The sequence below is a fragment of the Panulirus ornatus genome, chromosome 3 (assembly GCF_036320965.1).
Source record: "Panulirus ornatus isolate Po-2019 chromosome 3, ASM3632096v1, whole genome shotgun sequence".
NCBI lineage: Eukaryota > Metazoa > Arthropoda > Malacostraca > Decapoda > Palinuridae > Panulirus > Panulirus ornatus.
The window spans coordinates 72,253,758-72,271,075 of NC_092226.1; the positions used below are offsets into that span (position 1 = coordinate 72,253,758).

Genomic DNA, 17,318 nt, shown 5'->3' on the forward strand with positions numbered 1-17,318 from the left:
CACTCTCCGTCTCCCCGTCGAGGAGAGAGCAGTTTTGCATTCGATAAACACCAGTTGCTTTGTCACTCTCTTAGGTTTGGCAATGAGAATTCTCGAAGGGAGTGACTTAGGATGTATTTAAGGCATCTGCCGTCGGATTTACTTGGTGTTCTTTTATGAAATCGTCGTTATTATGATTTTATATCCAAGATATGAACTTGCAATTATTTCAAGAATTATACAAATTATTGGCACAACAATACCTTCAGGGGTACCAGGGGCAGAGTTTTGTTTAGATAGTTAATGATGCTGTTTAAAACAGTTGCTTTTATGCCAGCGAAAAGACAACTTTTTCTCGACATGGTGTTGAAAGAGCAAAGGGTAACGCCTGCGTCGATTCTTTTAAAACATGAATTACTGGGCTAAACGAAATGCTTTTTTGACTGTATTCATAACAAGGCTTACACAAAGGATATGTCGTAATACACAAAAAGTTCTGTAGATTATATTACTGAACTTGCATACAAAGATCCTTTGGTAGAATGGCTGACTTGGGAGGAATGATGTGTAAATGAACTCCGGAGTAGAACAATTTATGTAGGAACTGATTGAGAGAACATAAATGTCAGGGGGTCACGTTTGTTTAACCTCATTAACAGGACGGTTTGCTCCTTCAGTACGACGCTTTGATATGCCTATTGACATGTCTTGAATTTGTCGTCAAGGACCAGGTCAAAGGCCAAGTCATCATTCCTGTGGTCGTACCTTTCGTCCTTAGGAGGTTGAGCGAGGTTGACTTACAACCGGCGGATCTTCAGAACGCCACGGGAAGACATTTGCTCTGAGAAAGAACTGAAATGGGTCCTCTCTAAAGTGAACCAGATCAACCAAGGTTGTACATGTGATGTGCGGAGATTTGCATCCTCCAGAGATCAGATTCTGACCAGGAAGGATTAGTCGCTGAGTGAGCTGGAAGACAACCCCCGAAACCAACGTGTCTCTTGTGTGCGTTTGGCCGTACTTTCGTTAATGAGTTTTTTAAATGTTTCCTGTGCTTATGCCAGTGTGTGTGTGTGTGTGTGTGTGTGTGTGTGTGTGTGTTTTCAATCGTCAGTTTGTCTGAATTCGGTTTTGTTTTAGCTGCAGGTGTGAAGTATACGTTAAGAAATCCGTTAAGTAACTCAATAATAGAAAAATTTGATAGAATTAAAAAAAATCGAGATGAGGTAGTTTGGCAGATAGTGGTGCAGTTGGATTATTTCACGTTCATTTTTGTGTCGTAGAGAATGAGATCGACTCCTGTAGCATTGTTGTAGAGCTCGTCGCTCGGCTTGAGGAAGTGAGTTTGTGGGCCGTTGTTATGCAGGTGTTCAGTATAGGTTACTCTTACGTCCGGTGTTCGGTAACGGATGGCCGGATGCTTTGACCGTGAAATATTCACTGTAACATACAGGATGGTAGTCCCCTCTTCTTTCATACGGATATTATATATGCACGGTAGTGCAGATAACACACCAGGAAGGCAAACGTGAGGAGGCGGGACTTGTGTTGGTGAGGACAGAATTTCCAGGAGGGATTTCATGGTGAAGCTAGACTGGACGGGGTTTTGGGGATGGGAGGAGAGTCAAGTTATGCGGGTCCCACATGTTCACCCACGGCTCCTATTTCATTCGGTCCCTGACCTCCCACTGGGATGCCAGCAGGGATAATTGCTCCAAATACAGATATCTGTTTATTACACATTTCTGGTGCTTAGAATTTGATAGTATGCTTACCACGGGTCAGGGAATTTTTTTTCAAGATCAGGGAAAAATCAGGGAATTTTGTTGTCAGTGAAAGATGAGATATTGCAGTTCTGGGAAAAATCAGGGAATATCGAAATTCATGAATAGTGGCTTCAGTAATTATCTTCATTATGCAAGCTTAATTTCATAACGGTAGCCAATTGAACCTATAAGTAGAATTATTCAAAACCTTTCTTTCAAAAGTCCACTTAACAAGCTTCTGGATCCTTAAATGAAAATATTACAGTTTTTCACTGTTTGCTAACAAGCTTCTGGATCCTTAAATGAAAATATTACAGTTTTTCACTGTTTGCTGCTAAAGGTACTATTCTGCAAGCATCTACAGTCACTAATGTGTAGGTTGTCAGAATCTCTTATTGTGGTTCTTAGTTGCTGCTCACTGGTACTGGTCTTCTTGACAAGTCACTTGAATATAGTGCATCTGTAAGTTTGTCAGGAAACAGCACAAAGTGGAAACTTGTGGTATTAAGTTCTCAAGAAGTTCTCTATAACAGCTACCTTAGTCCTGTTTCCATATTTGTTGCCTTCGTTGGCCCTTCTCTTGAAGTTTTTGTGTTTATTCACTGTGGTGACTAAACATGAGAAGCATATTGTAGTTTGGCTCAATACCAGATGTGAATAGTGTGTTGGATCATTGTTTTTAAAGAGAGAAAAAGTTATGCACTAGAAAGCGATTGTATTTGCCAGCAGACAGTTTGTCTTCATTACAGTTCTGCAAAGGTAGGGGCACTTGTAACAGGAGATACACACAAAGGAATAATTAGAAAATTAGGATGATAGATATATGATTTTCTAGCATACATATCCCAAAGAGCAACTATGAACCATACATATTTCTTTGCCTCTGTCATTTAAGCACTGTATGCCATCATCTCTCTCTTTTTGCGCTCCATAAATGTAGAACATATTTGCTGGATTACCATAGAAAGAACACTTACTGTTACTATGCTTTCTTTGATAAATGAACAATAATTTTTCATATCTCTTGTAAAGTGAATAAACCCATGTGAAGTAATATGATGCTTTTATGATTTATGAAAATATTTTCATCAGTTTTTTATATCCAGGATAGTGTATCTGAAATGAATTCTAATACTGCAGTACAGTATCTTAAACCTCTTTTTTGTGTTTTTTCTTGTTAGGCATTTGCTCCAACCCAGAAGTATGTTGTGTCAGTTGGATCTCAGCATGATATGATTGTTAATGTCTGGGATTGGCGAGGAGGGATCAAGGTTGCTTCCAATAAGTTCTCCAGCAAAGTGAAGGCTATTAGTTTTGCAGAAAATGGATCATATTTCGTCACTGTTGGGAATCGCCATGTGAAGTTTTGGTACCTTGAAGTTGCAAGGGGCTCTAAGGTAAAGAATTTAGCATTTTCTGTTTGAATTGCCATCTTTGCTAGATATTGATAAAAGTTGAATTGCCATCTTTGCTAGATATTGATAAAAAGTATTGCAACTTTTACTGTGTTTTATTATGAGTAGATCAAAATGACATGTGTTATAGGTTCAGATTTTTATATTTATCTTATGGTTTTCTAGTTCAAGGAGCCAGTGCCTCTTACTGGTCGTTCTGCTATCTTAGGGAGAACAAAGAAATAACTATTTCTGTGATGTTGCTTGTGGCCGAGGAGACATGGGAGATTCCACCTTTGCCATCACTAAGTCAGGTCTTCTCTGTGAGTTTAACAACAGACGATTGTTGGACAAGTGGGTGGAACTTCGTGTAAGTATTAGCCTATATACCTACCATGAAATGTACATAGGGGTATATTTTATCTGTTACTGTATGCATGAAATTCAATATAGTATCATGAGAAGGGAAAGCATATGTATACTGTACTAGATATTAGCAGAAATAAGATGACTTGGCAAAAGTATATAATTGTATACTGAGAGAAGCAGAAAACTTTTTAAAAGTGTTATTTCATGGCCTAATGTTTTACATTATGTTTTCAGACAATAAGTGCCAATTGTGTGGTAGCTGGGGAAGAGTATATCTTTGTAGGATGTGCTGAGGCAATTATCCGATGCTTTAGCCCTTACAATCTTCAGTTCATCACCACTCTTCCTCGTACACATTACCTTGGTGTAGATGTGTCAAAGGGGCTGACAATTAGGTAGGATTTAATCCCCACTGATTGTAGACTTCATGTTTACTTTTAACAAAAAACAAAAAGTTCTTATTCATATCGTGTGTAGTTCATCGTATATGCAATCAGTGCAGTGCAGAAAATCAAAGATGGCCTTTGTTTGCTAAGGAAGTTTAGATGAATTTGTACACAGTATGAATAAAGAAGCCAGCATTATGTTTAATTTTTTGTAGTGTTAAGTAATCTTTTAGATGTAATATAGTAAAAAGAAAATAGTTTCTGTGTTCAGTGGTCTATCTAACTGTTAGGCTGAAAAATATTTCTAATGGTAGTTATTCATATTTTGCATTGATTTGATGCTTATAATCAAGAATTAATTTGAGGTGACAGTCATGTAAATCCTCACAGTTCTATATTCAGTCTGCTTTAATTTTGTTTATTTCTAGTTTGAATTACTTCAAACCTTGTAGTAGCATATTAGTTTTTCAAAATATTATTTATTTATAATAATTTGAAATAACATTAAAGAACTCTGTAACTAAAATGATAACAAAAGTAGTAACAGAGAAGGATTGTTGTGTGACTTGGTAATGAGTGACATAATCTTCCCATGCAGTCACATGGCCACTCACCCCAATAATGCCAAGTACCCCGACACCATTGCCATAGCCTATGATGAAAACAACCACAAGGTGACGGCTGTGTATAATGACCACTCAATGTATGTTTGGGATGTCAAGGATATCAAGAGGGTATGTAACTCAGTTTTTGCCCACACTTTCACAATTCTTTTTCAGAATACATTATTTGCACATTGTAGTACCTTTGTGTGTTTGTATGTGTGTGTGCATAATTGTCTATTTATATTGTACAAGGAGGGAGTTTTACACTTTTAGAACCCCATTTCTTGAACCTTTCTCACTACTATGCAACTTTTTAAACTTCTGCATGTTGTTCACAGTTGCTATCTTGTCATTCAGTCTGTTCCACTCATCCATCACTAATATACTGTGAAGGTACTTTTCACATTTTTTGCAGCAGGTTTCTCTCTTAATTATGTATATCTTGTAGCTGTTAGGTCCCTACTACATCTTTGAAGAATTGTTTTTTCTTTTTCTACATCACCAGACTAAATTAATCTTTCTTTTTCTTTCTTTCAAACTATTCGCCATTTCCCGCGTTAGCGAGGTAGCGTTAAGAACAGAGGACTGGGCCTTTGAGGGAATATCCTCACCTGGCCCCCTTCTCTGTTCCTTGTTTTGGGGAAAAAAAAAAAATAAACGAGAGGGGAGGATTTCCAGCCCCCCGCTCCCTCCCCTTTTAGTCGCCTTCTACGACACGCAGGGAATACGTGGGAAGTATTCTTTCTCCCCTATCCCCAGGGATAAGACTAAATTAATATCATGAAAATTATGATCAGGTCACCCCCTCACTCTTCTCTCTACATTGTGGGCAAATATATGATCACTAGCCTTTCTTGTAACTCAGCTTTCTTAGTTCCGGTATAGTCTTTGTTTTCTTTTCACTGGATCTTTTTTTTTATTTCTTTGTTCTTTTTTGAGAGCAGTGATTTGAGAAACATAATGCTGTTTTGGCCTAATGTAGGATTTGAATAGCTTGCTGAATACTTCTTTATCAATATACTTGATTTGAACAGCTTGATGAATATTTTCTTATCAGTATACTTCAATGTTATTCTAATGTTTGTGAGCTGAAAATTTGTCTCCTTTAATATTCTCTCAGTAAGGGACTGTCTCCTTTAATATTCTCTCAGTAAGAGCTGTCAGCTCACAGGTTCTCTCTTACTTATGAAATTTTGAAACTTTTCTTTCTAGATGATAATCATATTGAAGCCTTCATCAATTTTGCCCCATCCTCTTTACTTGATGCTTGCTAGGGTTGAATTTCAACTATATATCTAACCAGCTTTTGCAAGTTGATGTAATCCTCTTTACTTTCTTCTTCATGACCTTTGCATCATCTGCAAACATATTGAGGTAGGAGTTCATACATTCTGATGAGTCATTCATATATCTGAAGACCGGTCAGTAGTTATCACCTTTTCCTGGTCTCCTTTCTAATATACAGGTAAGACTTTTATCCTTTTCTATTCCCTTGGCACTGTGCCTCTACACTGTTACATTTTAAGTAGTAATTCAAGAGATTATTCCTGTGTATATGCCTATGTTTTTAGCATGTATGGTGAAATTTCATCAGGACCATGAGTCTTGTATGGGTCAGGTCCTTGTAGTATTCTGTTGATATCTTTTCTGGATATCTCAGTGATTTTCAAAACCTCCTCCCCATTCCATCTCATTAGTGTTGGGGATATAGTGCCTTTCACTGTAAAAGCACTTTTGAATTTGTTATTCAGTTTCTCACAAATCAATACATTATCCTTTACAGTTTTTCCCTTTGAATCCCATTGTCCAATTAGCTATTCCTTAACTAACAGCTAAATCCAGATGAGTGTATGTAAGAGTTTTGGAACTTCACCTGCCTTGTCCAAAATATTCTTTTCAAAGTTTCTTTGTTCCTCTTTTCTTATCCTGCTATACTTATTGAGTGTCCTCTTATACCTTGCAAATGCTGGCTGGTTAGTAATATCTTTGCACTAAACAAAAGAAGCTCATTTGCTTTATGGCTTCTTTTATTGATCCATTCCTTCCTCTTACTGTTCCCTCTATTTTTGAGATGAGATATCCATGTCTCTGCTCCTTTATTGCAAATATTATGGAACCTCTCACCATGAAGCTGTGGTTCCTGGCTAGTAAATGCCAGATTGTATAGTTTCCATGATTATATCTCCTGTTTATGTCCTCTCCCCCATTTGTTCTTTTATTTTTCTTGTTTGCCATATAACCATACTAGAGCAAACTTCTTCCAACTGGTGTATCATTTGTAATGTTTTCAATATCCATGCTAATGTGTGAAGATAATATTTAGCAAAAATAGACAGAGTATCGATCCTTCTCATCCTTGTGTATTCCCTGATATGGTGGTGTAGGAAATTTTCCTGTGTACACTCTAAAAACATGAATACATTCATTTCTCTACTCCCTGTCACCATGAGAATCTTCATTCCCCAATATGTCTCTTCATAAATGAAATTCCTCATTTGATATCAGTACTTTCCCTTCCTTAAGAAGTGAGTGTTTCATTGCTTCATGTACCTTCCTGATTGTACCTTCATTGTTATCATTTTATCTTTGTTCTGGATCATTTCTATTCTTTGAAGGATTATACAAAATTTACACCACTATGCTCTTCTTCCCTACAGTTACTCTTCCCATTATTTATTGTCTGAATGGGCCATCTTCCACTTTCCTTGCAACATAATGTTATCTGTTATTAAGAGGGTTTGCACCCCTTTTTGCCTTCTCTTTGTTTGTCTGTGTGTGTGGTTGTGCATTTTCTTTATATATATATATATATATATATATATATATATATATATATATATATATATATATATATATATATATTTTTTTTTTTTTTTTTTTTCATACTATTCGCTATTTCCCGCGATAGCGAGGTAGCGTTAAGAACAGAGGACTGGGCCTTTGAGGGAATATCCTCACCTGGACCTCTTCTCTGTTCCTTCTTTTGGAAAAAAAAAAAAAAAAAAAAAAAAAGAGAGAGGGGAGGATTTCCAGCCCCCCGCTCCCTTCCCTTTTAGTCGCCTTCTACGACACGCAGGGAATACGTGGGAAGTATTCTTTCTCCCCTATCCCCAGGGAAAGATATATATATATATATATATATATATATATATATGTGTGTGTGTGTGTGTGTGTGTGTGTTTTGTTGTTTTCTTGACATGTGTTTGTGTGTGTACATGCTGTATGGTTCTCCTTGTTGATTGCTCTTTCCTTTGTGTCCATATATATATATATATATATATATATATATGTGTGTGTCTGTGTGTGTATGTATGAGTGGATGGGCCATTCTTCATCTGTTTCCTGGCGCTACCTTGTTGACGCGGGAAACAGCGATTATGTATGATTATAATGAATATATATTTATATTACTGCCTTATATTTATGGTGACTGATTGGACCTAGACAAGTCACAACTGTATCAATTTTTTTTTGTATTTTTTTTTGTTGTATTTTTGAATTTAGTTTTAATTTTGTGATTTTACACTCATTATTTGATTTTCATTTTGTAAACTCTTTGCTTGTGCAGTAAAATGTGATTGGTCATATTTGTATTGTACAACTTACTGCTAATTTATTTATAGGATGAAAATTATATCATTAAAGTTAGCAAATTTGAATTGTTCTCCTGCAGGTTGGAAAGTCACATTCATACCTTTATCACTCTGCTTGCATATGGGGAGTTGAAACTTATCCCTCTCAGGCTGATTATGTCAAGGGAGTGATGCCCCCTGGTTCTTTCATCACCTGCTCCTCTGATGATACCATTCGTGTTTGGAATATTGATTCTACCATGCCTTCTGATACTTTATATAAAAGGAATATATACAGCAATGTAAGTAGAGAACATTTTATCACTTATTTTTTTATTCATTTTTATTTTTTGTTTATGTATGTTAGATTTTTTCCTTGAAACTTGATCAGTGAGTATAAATATGTTTGTTGTTTATTGTATAGTTCATTTTAGGGTTTATTTTAAGTTTATTTGTTTTACTTTGGGTATTAAGTTTGAATATGTATATAAAAGTTGAAATACTGAGTGAATAATTTCTTAGTGTTTATAACTACAGATTCTTTACGAACTGAAATGAAAATAATTGAGTTCATTTGCCCTGCTTAATCAAAGAGTCTGTGTTAAGAATGTAAAATCCAGTTTAATAAGTTGCTAGAAATATTGAAGATCGAAGGTCTAATGGCAAATTTTTATACAACATTGATAACCAGAGCTGTGCATCAATTGCTTGCCTTGCTTGTGCTTTTTGCAGGATATAAAAGTGGTAATTTCTCCACTGCTTTGTGGCTGTGTCTAGAAAGAATAAATAGTGAATTTCATAGTGCTAGTTAGATGAAAATGAGTGATATAAGGAGTGTGTATGCTGATACAGTGAGTGGTAGGAAGAAGTGGGATAGGGAGGTTGAGTTTCATCTCCAGTTCAGGGAAAATTTCCTAAATTTTGTTTGCAGTGTGAACATAACTGAAGTTTACCTATAAGAAGTGAAGCTGTACAGCCATTTTCAGTGGCAAAAGTAAAGTTTATTTCCTGTTAGTTATGTTGTTACTCCACATCTGCAGAACCCCTTTTCTGGGAAATCATTGCTCTTTTAGTACTGTTTCACACATATAATCTGTAGCATAGAGGGAGCAAGGCTTGACATTGTTGAAATATTAAGAAATTTGCTTTTAAGTCTAATAGGTGACCTTATATCTTAAGACTCCTGTAGCAACTGTGTGAACTGTGCTGATTTGAAAGTGAAAATATTTGAGAGAGTGAAAAATCTTCATACATATGAAGCAGTTGTGGGAAACCATGGAAGGATGTATAGGGCCTGGCTCTGGATACAGGGATCTGGCTTTGGTGGATTATACATGATAGCTAGAGAGTGGATGTGAGAAAATGAGGCCATCATCCTCTTTTTCAGGTACTTCCTTGGTACTCAGGAAATAGCAAAAAGTGTGAAAATGTGTAGGATGGGTGAGGGGTTAAGGTCTTGGGTACGTTAAGGAGTGTGAAGAAAGGGTATGTTTGATCATATAGTAGTCCTGATGGTGTTGTCAGGGCCTGAACATTCAGGAGGGTCAGAGGCATGCATAGGATGGAGGACTTTGGGTGATGTGTTGGAGTGACTTGATGTCTATGAGCATAGATGTGTTGGAGTGACATGATGTCTATGAGCATATGAAGTGATCTTTGGGGCTTGGCTGTAGCTGGGGGAGTGGATATGAGCAAAGGGTCTTTGATGTTTCTGTTTCTGGTGTTAGCTCACTAACAGTTGAGCAACTGTTCTTATTGGTTGGTGTAACTGAGAGGGTCACAGACATGTTTGACAACAACAGCAGTGCTTCATTGGTCAAGGTACATAAAGTGAAAAAAATGCTCAGGGAAAATGAGTCACTGGATGTGCAGGATTGTGATGAAGAAGAGGTAATGTATGGTAGGTTGATTAGTACAAGACAGGCTTTGCAAGGGACCTGTGTTGCTGGTGAGGATGCGAGATGACAGGTACTGAATAAGAAATTGTTTTTTAGAAAATGATGAAAAACTAGGTATTTTCCTTTTTTATCATTTAGGCTTAGCATATTTGATATTTATGTTTGAAATAGACCCCTCAGGATTTAGCATATTTGATATTTATGTTTCAAATAGACCCCTCAGGATTTTGCACACTTTTTCTTGTGTTATTTGTAGATTTGGGAAACAACCCATACTTTATGGGTAGATGTGTTTCTTACTCGTTTTACTTTTTCTTTTAATTTCACATAGAGTATATATAGTTTTATTTCAGTATAAATAACGCTATGGAATGATGACACTTGCTTCATATAGTGTTGCTATACTGTAATGCTCACCTATTTTGAACTTGTAAGTTGCAGTATGCTTTAAGCCTGTTGCCAGCTTGCGTTTCTTTCCCTGTAGGAACTTCTCAAAATCTTGTATGTGGACCCGGAACTGGGATTCATCAAAGACACGGATATTAGTCCCCAAGGTGGGGACAGAAATGACACATCATATGATTCTCGTAATGGAGTGCGATGCATTAGAGTTAGTCCTGATGGCAAGCACTTGGCTTCTGGAGATCGAGCAGGAAACATCAGGTTAGGATTATGAGTTAAATATTGAAGAATGCAAAAAAAAAATTTTATATGTAATAAATTTTTTGTGGTTCATTTTGTATTCTGGTAATGAGGTACCATTGTTTATTCTTGTTTTGCAGACTTTTTCATTACAGTTTAGAATATGTTTTGCTATACTTTGGCAAGTCTGAATAATATTTTTCTTTTGTTATTGATATATTTTTGTTTAAGTCATTAGAAATAAAACTTTAAATGTAGAAAATTTCTATGAAATTTTAGGATCCATCTGATAAGTTTGTAATTTCTTATTATGATAAGTTTTGAGCTGTCATTAGCATTCCTGATGTATATATGTCCAACTTGGTTAATTGATGCACAGGAAAACAAATATTCTAAGTCTGCATTAGGTTGCTTAGATATTTCTATAGCTTTTGTGATCCTTAGAAAAGAAATTAAAGTTCTAAAATCTTCCTTTTTTTATTACAGAGTGCATGAGCTGCAGTTCCTAGATGAACTGTGTAAGATAGAGGCACATGATGCAGAAGTATTGAGTTTAGAGTACTCCCATCCAGACACTGGTCACAGGTTCCTGGCTTCTGCGTCGAGAGATAGATTGATTCATGTATTTGCTGTGGACCAGGTGAGAATTTTGTGTTCATATCATTACACAGTGTTCCAGATTGATTTTATTCTTTATTAAGATATTCTTTCTCTCTGATCAGTGTGAGCATTATTCACTTTGTATATTTATACTCAATTACTTCTCTTACTTTAGAAAGGTAGTATCATGAATAGACAATCAATGACCTATTTTGCATACATCCACTCTCTAGCTGTCAGGTATAATGTAAAGACTGTAATGAGAAATTACTACTCACTGCTACTTCAGCATCCATCTGGCTTGGCAGGTAACCTTGTAAAAGAGACATGAAACTCATTATATGAATATCCATTGGGAGGAGTCAAAACTCATTATATAAATATCCATTGGGAGGAGTCACCCAGCATGTGTAAATATCTGTCTAGAGGAGTTAAGGAGTTAAAATCCCATCCTCAAGCCATATTTTTTACTTAAATTTTTGAGATATTGAAAAAAAAGAAATTTTATTGAGTGGGACAAAGAAGTGTAAATCCATACTTTGGTGATACTCATTTTGAGAAGCATTTGCAGCAGACATATGCAGCAGAAAAATACATTCTGGAAGTAAAGGGATGAATTGCCATTTTCTAAATCTTAGATGGTTATAAAAAAAAAATAAAAATGATTAGAAGTGAAAGGACTGACTGATATTGTTAGAAAATCTAATAATTTTGCTGAGGGACAAACTTTTTTAATTGTCAAGACTTTGGACCATTAATGATCATAAAGTGTTAAGATATATATATAAGTTTATCTGAATATTGCTGTAGTGGTCATAATGTTTGTCAGTGGGTACTTGAAGAGAATGGTCTGAAGAACCAATAAAGAAACCGCACAAGATGTGAATATTCTTTCACACTGTAAGGGTTAAACAGAACTTTATATTTTAGTGCATGTTTATGCTCGTATCACTGATGAATATCCCAATTGATCCCACATTGTTCCTTTCATCCATAGTTTGATATGGTGTCAGTGGTTCCCATTGCAGTACAGAAATTGCAGCATTTATTATATCCACTTTTCCCTTATCCTTTCTAGGGTTACAAGAGGTCTGTGTAGGGTTTCTTTTAGCATGTTAGGAAGTAGTTGATTCTCGTGGAAGCGGAATTGTAAAGTGATTTGAATTTTCTCCTCTCTCCTCTGGACTGAGAGATATTGAAGTTGGATTGAAAAGTTGTCTTGCTTTCTTCACTCACCTTCAGGTTTTATGCTGCTCCAGAATAACCCCAATCATCACCAGTATTCAAACTGTAGTCAGAGTATAGCAAAGACCTTGGAAAAGATCCATCACTTAATATTCAAGTTCTTGTAGATGGTAACCTGTCAAAATATGGGAATACAGGATCATAAAACATCCTTTGGGAAGTCTCCAGTGCTGATTAAGCTGGGTTTAGGTTCTTCTGTTGCTTGGTGACTGAAATGTGAAACCCACCTTCAAGCTTTGGTTACATAATTCTGCTTTTACTAGAGGATTCCAAAAGATTTTGTCATAGTGTAAGTTAGCATGAGTAGAAGATATCTAAGTGGATTTTAGCTTGCAGAAACAATCATTCATCTTTCCACCCTTATATCTATAATGCTTTTCATCATCTGGAGCTGAGGATATGCTTGTTAGAGACAAAGCTTTAAACGGATTTTAATTCTGAGGAATATCCTCCTTTTTTTTCTTTTTTCATGCATGTTCACCATTTCCCACGTTAGCAAAGTAGCGTTAAGTACAGAGAACTGAGTCTTTGAGGGAATACCCTCACTTGGCCCCCTTCTCTGTTTCCATTATGTAAAACCATTTGCAATTTTTGCATTCATTTCAATATCCAGTGAACTGTACTAATGGTATATCCACCCATTTACAGGACTACAGCTTTGTTCAAACCTTGGATGACCATTCATCAGCCATAACATCAGTGAGGTTCTATCAAAGCCAAGGTGCTTTGCAGATGGTATCCTGTAGTGCTGATCGATCGATTATCTTCCGTAGTGCCACAATGGTTAGTATTTGTTACATAATGTACATAAGTTTTGTTTTATATCCATATGAACTAATATTTGTATCAAATGGGAAAGTAGATGTGGATTTTCCTTGATTTCTACTCCCTGTTGATCAAAAAAGGAGAAAAAACAAGCAGGTTATCCTGTTGTAGGTCAGTACGCCTTGTGTCACCAGATTGCTCTATTTGCTATGGTCCCCCCCCCCCCCTCTCTCTCTCTCTCTCTCTCTCTCTCTCTCTCTCTCTCTCTCTCTCTCTCTCTCTCTCTCTCTCTCTCAACATTCATACCAATACCATTGACTTTGCCTTCATTGGTAGAAAGTCAGGATTTATCTCTCAGCATAGAATTTGCACAGAAAACTAGATATTAGGGCCATCATACTTTGATTCTTTTAACTACTTACTTTAAAAACATAAAAATTTAGATTCTATTTATTCACTTATTGTTTTTTCACCTGTACAGAGATTGAATACTCCAAATAATGCTTCTTAATCAATAAGACAAATGATTTTATCATCTATATGCAGCTGTCTGTAACTGCATGCATTCCCTGTATGTCATGATGTAATGTTATATAGCATCACATCTGGGTATCACAGAAGCAATCAGAAGTAGTTTCCAGTGTTATTTGTAAGAAATAACCTTAGCAGATACTTGTTACCTCATTGCTTTCCTGACATGAAAGTAGCCACTTTATAAGTTGGACTTCTCCATCTTCTTAGAGTTTCTGTAGAGATTCACTGCTGCATTTATATACCCTTCCATATACTCTGTTTCTTTTGAGCTCCACTGCTCCATTTATCTGTCTTTCCGTATACTCTATGTCCTTCGAGTTTCTTTAGAGATTCATTACTGCATTCATATACCCTTTTATAATTTCCTTCACTGTCAGTATAAATCTTTTTAATCTCTGTCTTCAGATTTCAATTTTAATACTTGTTTTGCAACACTGATTATTTTACCTTATCTTTATCAGTGTTTCTAGTTTTGCTTTTTCACTGATTGTATCTCACCTGCTACTTTGATAGTATTTTTTTCATAGTTTTATCTATCATTTGCTTTGCTGTATTTACTTTAAAAGAATTACTTATTTTCACATTTAATGATTCATGATATTACCTTCTTGAGGAGAACATGTAAAATGTTAAATAGATGCAGTCACTGAATAGAATAAGGCTAGAGAACCATCAGATTAAGATGCAAGGGGAATGCTTTTTTTCTTTTATTTGGGGGAAGCATGCTTTGTGAAGGTGGAAGTGTGAATGAAGATGTTCACCATGTACAGTGCATCAGTTTGGTGTGTATGACAGAAGATTAGCAAGTGCTATTATGAAAACATTTCACTTAATTTTTAGCATCCTGGAAATAAGTTTAGATTATGTTTGAATGAACTAAGAGACTGAATGCTCTTGATCTTCTCTCAGTAAATGGGGACAAAATTAAGCATAATAGAAAGATGGAGAGATAAAAGCAGGTTTTATGTTATCTTTGCATGCCTAAGACATGATTAAAAGCAAGAGGTTAACAGCCTTGGAGATACAAATTAATTGGCATTAATTAGTAGGTGGAGTAATTTCTGAAATGTTCAGAAATTTTAGAAAGACTTCTTTATCAGGCTTGAACATAGTCATAATCACTAGAAATTCATTTAGTGGGATGTATTTCATCTATCTAAGTGTTCATGTAGAATTTTCTTGGTTAAAGGTGGTGGCATTATGCATTTTTGCGTGCTTAATAGATGGATAATTTTGCTTATCCTATTAACATTGATGTGGTGTATTTAGGATTAGGTGGTATGTAGAACAAGAGAGTCATGGAGAATGGTTTGGTGGAGAAAAAGGAATTAATGAAACTTGTGCAAGATCAAGTGTGGAAGAAAGATATGAATGGATTGGATTACTGTTGAGTTTCTCATGAATGTAGGTGATTGTTGATTATCAGTTAGTCAGGCTTTTCAGCCTATGTATGGATCAAGCTAAGGTGCCTAAGGAAAGGGAGAATGTATTTATAATTTCTTTGTATAAAGGCAAGGGCAACAAAAATGAATACCTGAATCAGACGTATGATTCTGTTAATTATACATGGTAAGGTTTGTGGGAGAGCAGTGATTAAGAAGGTGGTGGCATGCACAGACCAGCAGACTTTCCCGGGGGGAGTAATGTGGCTTCAGGAGTGATAGATGATGAGTAGGTTAGGTGTTTGCTTTGAAGAATGTGTGTTTGAATTGGTGAAAGATACATATTTGGTATTGATAGAATATGTGGTATGGGAGAAAAATTGATAGATGTAGTGAGGACTTTTTTATTGCGAGAGTAGGGCATGTGTGTGTGGGTAGAAAGGAGAAAGTGGGGAGAGGTTTATGTTGAAGATGGGTTAGTGTTAATGGTTTGTGGTGTCCATACAGCTATTTATTCTGTTCATGGATTAGGTGATGAAGGAAGTAAATGTAAGGGTCTAAGTGAGAGGTAGATCTACAGTATGCTTGAACTAGAGGGCTTGGAAGATTGGTCATTTGCTTTTTGCAGATCACATGGCTTTGTTGGCAGATTCCAGAGAGAAACTGTTGAAGCTGGTGTATAAATCTAGGAAAGTGTGAAAGGAGGAAATTGAGAGTTGACATTAAAAGAGCAGGGCAGTTTAAATGTTTGAATGGGGAGGATCAAGAGAGAGTGAAGTACTCTAGGTATCTGGAAGTGGACATGGCAGCATGTAGAGTCATGGGGGCTGAAATGGATGATTGTATGGGAGAGGGCACTACTGTCCCAGAAGTGTTATATGAATATAAGTCTTGGGGTCCTGCACCCCCATTATTCATAATGTCATGCACTATCCTCATAAACTCCATCTTACATTCTTTCAGTATGCCCAAACCACCTTTAAGTGGTAGAGTGTTACGGTAAAACGTAGCTTCACCCTCTCGACCACTGTACAATTCATTCCCTTTGCATTCCCTGCCATACCAAATCTATCATACACCCCCACATTACTTTCTTCATTCCATCTAGTCATACCACTTGCTCCTCTCAAATAACTCATTTCCATAGCTAGGATTCCTGACCTCTTGTGACTCATCCCATGTCCTTGTTTTGGCTGCATAGGTCAGGGCCACGAGGTCTATGCTATCCCTTAATCCTGTCTTCATTTCCATACTTGACCTCCACCCTTGAATATTCTGTTAAGGGACCCAATGACTCTTTTACCCTCAACTGCTTTCCTTTATTTTTCCTTCCATATCACCAAGCTTACCCAAGATAGCTCCCAAATACTTGAATTCCCTCACCTCCTCTAGTCTTTCTCTCCTCTTATCAGTAACACAGTTTAGTATACTTCATTCTCTCACTATATATGGTTTTGCAAAATCCATACTTTCATTCTGTTTACTCTCATACACCATTATATTACTTTTACTGGGATACCCATTATGCATTTATATATTCTTACCCACATCATAAAACACACTTACAGCCTTCTGCAACTCCCCTTTTTCTCTCAGTAGACAACATGGTATCATCTGCAACAGGCAAGTCACTGGCCACAATACCTCACCATCATACTCCATCTTAGCACTCCTTTCCCCAGTTTTGCTTTCATCTTTCTTATCGCTCCATCCATGTATATGTTAAAAAGCCATGGTGACATCACAGAGCCCTGTCTCATATCCACATGTATACCAAAACTTTTGCTCAACTCTCCATCCACTCTGATATATGTATTTTCTGCTCTGTAAAAGGCTTTCACCCCATGCAGCAGTTGTCTCCCCTACCCCATTATCCTTAACATATCCCATGTACCATTTCACTCGACTCTCTTATATGCTTTATTGAAAATACTATTCCTTATATCTGCAATGCTTTTAAACTGATTATAGAATCTGAGTTCATCAAGAACTAATATGAACCACAAGTTGTTTTCTTTTAAATGTTTCTGTATTTGTTCCATGCATGTTTCATATCTCTCCCAGTAGTGTATTAAATAGTCGCTCAAGCTTCCTTACTGGGCTGAAATGTATTGTTGTTTGTTATATTTTCAGAAAGTTCCATGGCATTCTGCCAGGCATTTTAACTCTTTATCCTCCTTG

At 36.4% G+C, this 17,318-nt stretch overlaps 1 protein-coding gene across 1 annotated transcript in view; it reads left to right on the forward strand.

Annotated features, from left to right (window-relative positions):
* The window catches only part of Wdr62 (WD repeat domain 62), a 256,762-nt gene that overhangs the window by 185,365 nt on the left and 54,079 nt on the right, over positions 1-17,318 (forward strand). Inside the window, 9 exon segments of the mRNA XM_071689470.1 lie at positions 2,927-3,142; positions 3,326-3,367; positions 3,369-3,509; positions 3,743-3,903; positions 4,493-4,628; positions 8,173-8,373; positions 10,454-10,632; positions 11,098-11,251; positions 13,105-13,239. Of these exon segments, the coding sequence (XP_071545571.1) occupies positions 2,927-3,142; positions 3,326-3,367; positions 3,369-3,509; positions 3,743-3,903; positions 4,493-4,628; positions 8,173-8,373; positions 10,454-10,632; positions 11,098-11,251; positions 13,105-13,239 (1,365 nt within the window).